The sequence below is a fragment of the Arachis ipaensis genome, chromosome B08, assembly GCF_000816755.2.
Source record: "Arachis ipaensis cultivar K30076 chromosome B08, Araip1.1, whole genome shotgun sequence".
Lineage (NCBI taxonomy): Eukaryota > Viridiplantae > Streptophyta > Magnoliopsida > Fabales > Fabaceae > Arachis > Arachis ipaensis.
The window spans coordinates 128307643-128320011 of NC_029792.2; the positions used below are offsets into that span (position 1 = coordinate 128307643).

The following is a 12369-nucleotide window of genomic DNA, read 5'->3' on the forward strand; positions in this document are numbered from 1 at the left end:
GAAACTAACAAATTAATTATATATATAACAAGCAATATTCGTACATTATATGAGACATTATGTTTTGTGTGTGAATTATTCTAATAAGGTGGTAGTGTATGTGTTACGTACGTAGTAACAAAGTTATTATGAATAAATGATGAAAACTCAATTACAATTAATTTCATATAAAATTATAGTTAAAAATTATTAAATAATTTGACAAGATTTGATTAAATTATCAACTTCACAACAAATTAATTATACAAAAATTTTCACCAAAATAAATATGAACACCGAAATTGGGACGCGTTTTTAGCCATCGTTCCAGAACTCACAGCTTTAGAATATATACTTAAAAATATTTGCGTGTTCAAACCTATTTACTTGTTCTTGTTCTTCATATACACATCATCTATCACATTCATATTCTTTTATTTTATTTTATTTTTATTTAATGGTTTTAAACACACGTGTAATATAATAATTAAACCTCAAACAAACAAAACAAGTCTTAGTCTCTTCTCCATCTTCAACTCCTTTCTTTCATGGCGATTACATAAAATTATAATTATTCTCTCTTTTTCCTTTTCCATTATCCTTATATCTTCTCTCTTCAACTTCTAAACCATGCATGCATATATTATATTGCATGGTATGGTTTTCCTCTCCCTATCTAAACAATGATGATATGAATGGTTTCGTCTGAAAATTTCATATAATATCATATTGATTTTATTATTAATTAAATATTTTTGTAGGTTTTATATTTAACTATATTTTAATTATTAGTAAAAATTAACATATATAATAACAAAGTGATAAGAAAATTATAATGTAAAGATTTTAATTTTTTTTATATGATAGTAATCTTGTTTTTATACAACTTAATTTTTATATTAGAAATATAGTTATTTATATGTCTCTTTTTATCCGTCAAACATTTTAAATAATTTGCTTTATTATTCAAAATAAAACACTTCATTAACAAGTAATTAGTCAATACAACACATGCTGAAATCAAAAGAAGAAAAATGCATGAAACAAAAGTGTAAAATCTTGAAAATGCCAAAAAAAAAAAAGGAAAGAATCCATCAACCAAGATGGGAAAAAAAAAGTAAAGAAATCAACATTTGAAATGCATGCATGCATATGAATGTATCTTGTATATATAATTCTCTTGAAAATATTATTGTCTACCATCCATGTCATCATCATTCCAATTCTTAGGAGGATATTGCTGATGATGATAATGATGATCACTAGAAGAAGAAGAACCCCCATATTGCAATGAATATGATCTCATAAGTTCTTGTTGTTGGTTATAATGTTGATGTGGTGGTTCGGAAGATGAAGAAGAAGATGATGAATAGTGTTGATAATGAGACGGAACAAAATACATGTTCTGTTGATTATAATCGAATCCACCGTCACTTGCCATTATTCCTTGTGATGGATATTGAACACTTTGTTGAGTTGTTGTATTCTGATATTGAATCTGATGGTGACTATTATTTTGTTGAAAATTCGTGAGATAATTACCAAATTCGCCAGTTCCTTGAACTCTTTCAGGAAAATTGAGTTTAGCTTTGCTTCCTTTGAATCTAAGGGCTGCCTCGTCATATGCGAGTGCAGCCGCCTCGGCAGTTTCAAAAGTTCCAAGCCAAACCCTAGCCGCCTTTTGTGGATCTCGAATCTCCGCCGCCCATTTCCCCCATGGCCTTTGTCTCACCCCTCTATAATGTCTTCTTCTTATGTTCCCTTCATGTTTCAATGCTTAAATCAACATACATAGATGTGCATGCATGTAGCATGGAATGAATATATCCAAAATAATTAACATGTAATAATGTTATGCATACACTCACAACAACATTGGTCAATGTAAAAACATTGGAACTTTTTAATTTTAATGCATAGTGAGATTGAGAAATTTTTAATGAAATGTATAAAGATATGTAACGGGATCATATAAGTTAATGGTAAAATATACACATGCACTACTTATACACTTAGTTCATGGTAGCATGCCTCTAATATTATTGAAGTAAATCCATCTTATTGTCTTGAAAGCATAATTTGATGCATGTTTATATGTGAGGTGTTAATTAGATGGGTTATACTACGTGTATACTAAAATCAGCTATCAAAGTTCGTTATCGGTATAAAATACATGCTCGAATACAAATACACTATGAAAATTAAATTAAACCACACATGTATTTATACACAAATACATTGATAATTGATTTTAGTAGTTAATTTTGGTGTACAAATAGCATTTCTCTAATTGGATCTATATATTTAAAGTTTTAATGAATTTCTTTAGAGTTGATATAAACATAAATTTAACACATTTGATTTATGCATATTCATACACTCATCCTTACTTTTTAGATCATGCATGTAATAAATTATTATGAATATGTATAAATGTGATGAAAGTGATAGATTGACATGCATATCTGAGAAATTAAATTTTCTGTAGTCCATAAATACTTAATATCATTAAGAGTTCCTCTTTTTATTTTATTTTTTCATTGTAAGGGAAAATTGCAAGAATCTTATGGAGGTGATGAATATTAATCTATTAAAACACCACACCACTTATTAGCTTGTTGGGGAAGAGAATGAATAATCTAAGAGCAATATTAAAACCCTTAAGATTTTTAGACGATTAGTAACCCTAATTATCAAGATGGTTTTGGTTTTATTAATTTGTTGGTGTTTAAAATAAGATATATCATGTATTGGAATTGGCATGTTAATTTTTGTTTAATTACGAAAAATATAAACACAGTAGCAGACAGTATAACAAAACTAACAATAGAATTACAACTTCATCAAATTTGAGAATAATTTTAAGCAGTTTCTAACCTTTATTTTCTTTTTTATTTTTTGTTTAAGTTATTTAAGTAAAAAAAAACTTAAGATTTAAGATTATACTATCTTACTATAGAAGGATTGAATTTATTAATAAGAACATAAAATATCAATGGTTAGGTGTAGCATTTGTGAACTCTTTGACCAAGGAAACAAAAGAATAATAATTGCCACGCACCAAAAGGAATGAACAAAATAGTTATACCAAATAATCAAAGAAATTAATTAAATCCAAGAGTTGTAAACATCAACCTTCCTAATAACTAATTAAGTATAAACTGAATAATAATTAACAGATTATTACATACCTTGATCTTGTGATGGTGGTTGAGATTGTTGATCATTGTGATTAGTAGATTGATGAGAAGGGGTTAAAGGGTCATTTGGGATGCCTCCTCCCATGACTTGTGTGAGGACAGAAACCATAGCCGACATGTCTTGTTGAGATCTTTCAGAATAAATTGGGAACAAGTGTTCATGATGTTCTTCTTCCTCCTTTTGTGCTTCTTCCAATGAAAGTGACCTCTTTCCATGCCTTGGATCCACCTTAATAATCAATTTATTATCTATATATAATTATATGTTACAAGATTGAATGAAGATTTTACATGAAATTATAGATGATGATGATGATGATTGCTTGATTTGTTTAATATTAATAACTATTATATATTGTTTCTCAATAATTCAAATCATGGGGTGTTAAGAACATAACTAGATAGATAGAGAGATAGAGATAAGAGGAATTGAAGTGAGGGTGTGAGAGAAAGTAGGGTTTTTGGTTCATTGATATTTAATATTTATATATGCATTGGATATAGTGTGAACTCATAGACAAATGAGAACAGAGATAATAGAAACAGAACATTTCAAGAAATCAAAAGTTCTTTTCTTCTTTTTCCTTTTTTTTTATTTAATTTAATATATATATTTACTTTTTGTATGTGAGGTCATTAAGTAATTAATTAACAATTTTATTGTCTTAGTTTTGAACTATAGCATTACTTCAAAAGTCTCAAGTATTGTTATTAGTTGACCAATGTTTGCATACATTTTCAGAGTTCTTTTCATAGATAATTTTATTTCGAGATATTAAAATAATATTCAAAAATGGAATGTGCATGTACAATTGCAGTGTGCATGTATGATCTCTCACACTCACTTTATCAATCTATTTGCAATTTTTTTTTTCATAATTTTCATCAAATTACGAGAAAAAGAAAAAGAAGAACGCAAGTAAGAGGAAAAGAAAAAAAAAAGTATCAATGGATATATAATTGTATTACTCCACTACAACAAAAATGTCATTTAGCGGCAGTTTTGAACCGTTGTAAAACATTTTGCAGCAATTTCATAAAACACCGGAAGATAGGGCGCGGCAAAACAGATAATTAATATACTTATAAGTACAAAATACAAAATTTTAGGTCTTAATCTGTTTTTAGTTATTTCATTTAAGATATTGGCCAAAATTAAACCTAAACATATTTCTCAATTAGAGTTTAGGAATTAAAAATTGTCACATTATAAAAAGTAAAAACTAGTCATTGTTATTGACTAGTAGTTAACCTGTATTTAATTATTTAAGGGCTATATTCTTTTTCTTCCCTCTTTTTTGGTTTCACTGTGTATTCTTGCTTCTTTTTTGTATTTTTTCCAAACTAATAATTATTGTACTTTTCCTTGTATATTATTTCTTATACTATTTAAATACAGAATATATATTCATGAAAAAAATTTTTATAATTCATTTCACTCGTTTGAAAATTATTCATTTATCTTATTACTATAGCATAAAACTAAATACACATACATTATTCTAATTTATTATGCGAGTAATGAAATGATAACTCTGATCTTAAGTAAGTAGATAAAAAATAAATCATCATATTAATATATTATTATTCTATGAATCTCGCTAGGGAATGAAATATCTATACAATGTGTATAATGGGTTATTTATTTGGCCCAGTTTAAATTAAAATTGAAAATGTATCCACTTTTTACCCAGTGTAACAAAACCCTTCAGTTTCACTTTAATTCTAACATTCCAATCCTTATTCAAATTTTATCCAATCCCTTCTTTGTGAATGACGGCACACTTCTCACCCTCTTCCTCGCGAGCTCTGATTACCATCCCACCGCAGCGCCGCTGACTGACACCGCATCTCCCTCATCACCTTTCAGCCGTCGATACCAGGCATAAAAAATAACCATCTATTTTGTCTATAAAAGTAACCATCCAATTCCATATGAAATTGACCATCCAATTTATTATATCTATAAACATGATTTTTTTTTCTAATACAAAATGCTTGTTGAGCTAATTCCCTAGTTGGAGTATTAAGATTTTGTTCATGAGACTTGATGAAGATTAACATGTGATTGCTCATTCATTTTCTGAACTTATATGAATGTATTGGTAGAATATCTTTTAATCATGACATACTTACCAGGCGGCAAAAATAACCATCTATTTTGTCATTGAAAGTAACCATCCGAATCCATATTAAACTGAAAGACAGTATATTTAACATGTCATTACTTAAATAACCATCCACGTATGAATAGAAATAATCATATGCTAACATAGTGAAATAAACATCTGAATTATTCGTCATTGACCACAACGTATAACACTTTTGGGTTAAACTTCTCCTTAATCACATATTCACGATACTAACGGCATATGTTTTATAATTGAAAAAATTTACACTTTGTGATAAATTTACATTATGGAATATGACATAATTAAGTAGGATTTAATAATGTTATAGCATGTCTATTATAACTTAATCACTTATATCTAACTGCAACAACTCCAAACATACTTGATTCGGTGCTTATAACTTAACATCAATTATATACATTGTACAATATCTATATTGGCTCCTCATACTTTTCCTTATTCTATTTTACTAATACCTCTCACACGTAGCCGTGATTTATTCTCTAAGGAAAAATCCCATAACAAATAATATATAAATGCTTGAACTTTTACTATTGTATGTTGGATTTTTTTAAATAAAATAAAAAAAATTAATTAATTCCCAAGTAAGATTTTTTAACTTTAATTTTCAGAATGCGATTTTTTTTTGGGTACTAAAGGTAAGTTCGCCGCACTCCCACCGAACTTTAGATTGACTTTCCAAAATAAAAGCATGCCTGTTGAAGAATGGAGCTCAAAATCCCAATTTCATTCTCTACCTTCGTTCTCATTCTTGACATTTTTTCTCTACAATGTCAATGAATCAATTGTTATCCATTTATTATGATTGTAAAATAGTATACGATGAAGAAGGTTCTTTCATTTTTAGATCTGGACAACCGATAATTATCTATATGACATCGGAAGTCAACAGTCTAATAGCGTTGAAGAATCTGATATTGCATTCCGTCGAGCAGCAACAGACAAAAAAGGTGAAAAAATTTACTACAGATATCCGACCGCAGTAGATGACAGATTGTTTTATAAAAGGTATATCACAGTTGTCTTGGCTCTGTTTATAGTATATTTATTAGACTACGGTTGTGAGAAATATTTCTATTGTTTTGAATTAGGTATCGATTATGTGACGACGAGGACGTATGTCTTATAAGGTTGTGGCACAACCGATGGACAAATGTTCATCTGTTGGAATTATTCATGTTCATCGTTGAGTTGGGTGGCCGAGGATCATCTGCAGATACCGTCGATGCTAGTCCGTTGAGTGGAGCTGTTAGACAAAATATTAGAAGAACGATGGTCGATCTAAATATGCCACCTGAAGGTAATCAAGAGGGGTCTAATGTTGAAGTTCGTAATGCTGACATGATGGATGATGATGTTGAAAGTCACGAGGGTTCTGCTATCAGGGATATGATGATGGATCAGTACGAAGTTAACCCCGATGACGGAGACGATGCTAATGATGAACCAATGGAAATTCTTGATGATGGTGATGAGGAAGAAGAGATGAACTACTATGGTGACACACAAATCGCTCTGACACAGCCTGCCATTTTTCGACCATATGACTGGCCGGATCACTTTTCTAGTTGAATCTTGATGCAATAACTTTGGATTGGTCGTTTACTCAGAGAAGCCCCGAAGAGGATCCAAGTAATGAGTTCGAGGTTGGACAACAATTTCAGAACAAGGAAGAAGTCATGTTGGCAGTTAAGAGGTACAACATCAGGAGGGACGCGGAGTATAAAATAGTGGAGAGTGACCAGTTGAGGTATAATGTACAGTGTATCCAGTTCGGGCCTGGTTGTTCTTCGAATATTCTCATATCATATCGTCGAAAGCAAGAAAAATGGGAGGTTAGGAGATACACTGGTCCTCGTACTTGCATGCAAACATCGATGAGGCATGACCATCGTAGGTTGGATTCGAAGGTGATTGCTTAAAATATTTTCACAATGGTCAAAGCGGATCCAACAATCAGCATCAGAGTTTCTGCAAGGAGGTGTGGAGAATCATTTCGGTTACAAAGCGTCCTACAGAAAGGTTTGGCTTGCAAAACAGAGTCATTGCTAGAATATATGGCGATTGGGAGTCCTACAACGAGCTTCCTCATTGGTTATTCACTATGCAGATGTACTTGCCCGATAAAATTCATTTCATTGTGGTTATTCGCTATAAAAGAAGTCACCATCTATATGTGCTAACTGTTGATGTGTCGGTACTTGGGTGCAACTTGTGACACAGCCTTGGACTGGTTCAGCCGACACTATCATGTTTTATCGGGTTTTTTGGACATTTCTACCGTGTGTTGAGGCATTCAAGCATTGCAAGCCACTTATTTCCATCGATGGCACCCACTTATATGATAAATACGGTTGGATGTTGTTGATGGCCATTGCTTAAGATGGAAATGCAAACATTTTGCCTATTGCATTTGCCGTTATTGAGGGTGAGATGAAAGAGACTTGGTCGTTCTTTCTTTCGTATCTGCGGCAGCATGTGACATCACAAAAGACAGACACAAATCAATTGATGGTGCGCTGAACGCCGAGGGAAATTTATGGAAACCACCTCATGCCTTCCAAGCCTTTTGTACAAGACACATCGCTGCCAACTTCATGACTCACTTCAAAAATAAGGAGTTGAAGAAGGTTCTAACTAACGCAGGATATTCGAAGTCGCAGCGTGAGTTCGCTGATTTTGGCAATTTTATATGGGTTGTTCCATGTTGCTGCCAATTTTTCGTACCCATGCTGTTTTTGAGCTTCTTCCCTTTTTCTTAGGACGAGGTTGCCTTCTTTGAATATCCTCGGAATAACCTTCTTGTTATACTTCCATCGTAACAATTGTTGCGTTGCATATTGTTTGAGTGAAGCTGTTTCGTGATCTTCTTCGATGAGGTCCAATTCGGCCATATGGGTGTCCGAGTTTAAGGAGGCGTTGTATAGGTTGATTCGCAAAGAACCATGTGCTATCTCAACTGGTAGCATGGCGTCTGCACCATATACAAGGTGAAAGGGTGTTTCACTTGTAGTAGAGTGTTTTGTTGTGTTGTAACTCCAGAGGACTTTTGGAATTAGGTCCTCCTACTGTCCTTTTGCTTCGTCCAACTTTCTTCACAAATCTTGCAAAAATATTTTATTGGCTGCTTCTGGTAATTCATTTGTTTGTGGATGTTCGACTGAGCTGAAATGATGTTTAATATAGTATTTTTATAAACAATTGAAATTCGGCTGTCAGTAAATTGGCGATTATTATCACTTATAATCTCACCTGGTATGCCAAATTGACCGACAAAGGAACGATTGTACGTTCTCGGATGTTATCTTAACTAGTGACTAAGCTTCAATCTATTTAGAAAAATAATCTATAGCCACTAGCAAGAATTTTACCTGCCTTGGCGCCATATGAAACGACCCAAGGTATAACGCTTTTAGATGATGCTGATTGCTGTGGATCCTTTCTTATCCAGACCAGAGATAAATTATACTTCAGCGTCAGCAAAACACGAGGCAATGTAGGCACCTGCAAAAAGTACACTCATACTCAAATCAGTATATTATTGATCGTGAGAATAATACTCAAATCAAATTTAATTTTGATACGTTGACAATATCAAGTATGTTACACAGTTATTAAATATTTTTAGATTTTTTTTATTTAAAAAAAAAAGTTATTTTCTACTTTTAGAAAAAGTTTATATTTGTATATTATTTGCCTATTAGTACATTTTCTTGCTAATTGGACAATCAATGTGCAGAATCATAAAATTTTAAACTTTTGTCCATTGTAGTAAATAAAAGTTATTTTATTTAAATAAAAAGGCCTAGATTGTGCCATATCAACATTTGTTGTTTATTTAATGATGAAATCAAATTAAAATATAAAACATCAGATAAAAAATTTTAAAATCGAACCACAATAAGGAAAGAAAAAATACCCCATAAAAAAAAAGGAAGAAAAAAGTTATTCTACTCCCTGCCTATACCAATAAATTTTAAGTTTATTAGAATATATTTAGGTGCAAAATTATGTGTAAACACATAATATATTATTATTATTTATTATTGTTAGTGAAATACTATTTTACTAAACAAGAAGTTGACAAAAGCAAACTGTTTCCACACCAAACTTAAACATGATGTTGTTTAAAACTCTAAATGGATATTAGACATCCAAAAGTTAAAAAGAAAATTAATATTAAAAACAATAATTTTTTTTCTTGAATTGTCAAAACTATTTATTATTTAAATAATAGGGTAAAGTATTAAATTAGTCCTCTACGTTTGGACGTAATTCTGTTTTGATCTTTAAGGTTTAAAGTATCATATTTGAATTCAAAAAAGTTTCATTTAGCTTTAATATTGTCCTACTGTGAGGTCAAAGTTAAATAATTAACAGAATGTTCTACATGACAGTAGTACAAGGACAAAGTCGATAATCTGGAGAACAAGTACAAGCTCCAGAGGTACAAAATCAACCTTGGATGCATCAATACATTTATTTATCATTCTCGTTCTATAGAAAATATTTCATTTAAATTGTAAGAAAAATTATAAATAAATGTATTGATGCATCCACGGTTGATTTTGTGCTTTTGGAGCTTGTACTTGTTCTCTAAATTATCGACCTTGTTCTTGTACTGCTGTCATGTAGGACATTCTGTTAATTATTTAACTTTGAATTCATGATAAGACTACATTGAAGCTAAATAAAACTTTTTTTAATTCAAATAAAACACTTTAAATCTTAAAGATCAAAACAGAATTATACCGTAAAAAACTAATTTAATACTTTACTCTTAAATAATATTTTCCACTATTTTTGCCGAACTTAAAAGCGTGAGTTCGAACTTCAAAGTCCAGACATACCAAACTTTATTATTGTGTTGGGAGAGTCCACAAAAGGCTCTTACATTATATAATTATATTGTTTAGCAAAGTTTGATACACTATTATGTCGACAATCCTGCTTTTGTGTTTCTAAATCGGGGTTCATTCTTTTTTGGCGTTTTTATTCAATTTATTTATAAAATAAATTATCAAAGAATAAAGTAATATAAAAACTTAAGAAAAAAGAAATGAGAATTAGGAATGTAGTATGTGAACAGAGACCGATGATCACCAAATAAAAGTATGTGAACAGAAACCATGCTATATTGGTAATGGAAATGGTGGACATTATGAGCAAGTAAAAATATTTGATTATTTTATTATATCAGATTTGATTATTTTAATAATTAATTATTTTATTAAAAATATGTAAAATAACATGTATAAATGTACAAAATTACAAATACATAATTGTTTTAACAAAATGATGGTTATCCCTTTAAATAATTTAGGAAAATTGTTTTAAGTGTTGTCTAAAATAAGTAAAATCATTTTTTATTGCAAAGGATTCACACATGATTTTAATAACAGCATAACAAATGGTCCAATTTTTCAATCAAGGTGAAGATATAAGAATATTATTTAAAATTATTTAAAAGATTTACGTTATTGAGATAAAGAAGAGTTTTTAACGAGATAATTTATGATTTGTGCTCAAATACAAGAATGATATATGCACCAATGTTTACCGAATTTTACACTAACAAACTAAATTTAATTTAATTTTAACAATTAAACAATAATTTGATATTATCCTTAATAATTACATTGTAAATATATAAGATTATCATCTAATTACATCTTAGACTTATTAGATTCAAAAACTCAAGGTAAGAACAACCAATGCAAATAAACATAATAGTTAATTAGCATTATGAGACTCGAAAACAAAACAAATTAAAACATGCTATGCAACAAGACCGCTCTAACAATCATATTTTATACTGTGGTAATTTATACGGAGTTGTTTTCATTTGAAATTGATAATTAAAAATTATTAGATAATAATTTAGTCAAGCATATCAAATTTTCTAACAATTTTCGATTATTAACTTTACATGAAAATAGTTACATCTAAGTCAAAGTCTCTACCATTTTATATTCTTCTAGATGTTATATAGTTCTATTATTATCTACTTTTGTATCACAATAATTGAATGAGAAACTCTTGGGGCAATAATTTTTACTTTTTTAGTATTTTTGGTCATTATTTGATCAATATAAATATTAAATTATTTTTAATAAATAAATTTTATTAATTCATGTGTGTAAATTTTAAAAAATATGGGTACAAACTGTATTAATTCATAAACTTTAGTAAATATAGGTGCAAACTATATGTTTCTTGTATGCAAAACTCCTATAAATATAAGTGTAAATTATTGCTCACCAAAAATAATAATATTTAATTATTTATTGATCACGTAGCATTGCCCTAATTGAATATAAAGCTATCAAGTGCACTAATAATACAAATTCCTTATCATTATCAAAATTAATACCTAATCTAATCTTTTGCCAAAGAAGAGGGAAATGAATTATGTTTGTCTTGAAATGTATTGGTTGGCCGAAAAAACTACATGAATTGGTAAGTGAAGAGTGGAGTTTGCTCCAGGCTTTAAATCATTTGAGTCATGGCTGATGATGTTCCTAATCATTTTTACGCGTTCAAGAATTAATGAAGTGGAGCACTATCTAGATTCTAGATTCTAGTTCAACAAATGTCACATAATTTCGTGTTGCTACAATTAACAAATGTTCTGAAAGCTCGATGATCACACGTTGAATGAAGTGGTCAAAACACTGGTTTTAAAGTTAAATAGTTTAATATCGTTGGGTGTTTCGTTTGTTTTTGACGATATATGTTGTCTACTTAATTCATATAAAATGGATATTTTTTTTCTTCAACAATAATGTTAGGGAGTCAATGAGTTATAGCTCAAATGACATAGTCTCTCCATACTCAATTAAGAGGTTGCGGGTTCGAGTCTCCTATCTTTGGTAAAAAAAAAAAAAAACAATAATGTTAGGGAGACAAAAAAAAATTAAAAATTTAAAAATAACAAAATTTTTTTTTATTATTTTTTTTTTACAAAAAATTTTTTTTTTTTTCAATAAAAATTTTTTTTTAAAAAGTTTTTTTTTAAAATTATTTTAATTTTTACT

General features: G+C 29.8%; 2 protein-coding genes across 2 annotated transcripts; one reads left to right on the forward strand and one right to left on the reverse strand.

Moving 5' to 3' along the window:
- Window positions 1070–3625, reverse strand: LOC107611774 (ethylene-responsive transcription factor ERF115). Its single transcript, XM_016313668.2, has 2 exons — window positions 3171–3625; window positions 1070–1740 (listed from the first exon to the last, which is right to left on the reverse strand). The coding sequence occupies exons 1-2, from the start codon at window positions 3295–3297 to the stop codon at window positions 1169–1171; spliced, it is 699 nt and encodes a 232-aa protein (XP_016169154.2). The 5' UTR covers window positions 3298–3625; the 3' UTR covers window positions 1070–1168.
- LOC107611775 lies at window positions 6155–7550 on the forward strand. The gene is made up of 5 exons (XM_016313669.1): window positions 6155–6163; window positions 6225–6340; window positions 6424–6859; window positions 6943–7242; window positions 7443–7550. Exons 1-5 carry the CDS (start codon window positions 6155–6157, stop codon window positions 7548–7550), a joined length of 969 nt encoding a protein of 322 aa, XP_016169155.1.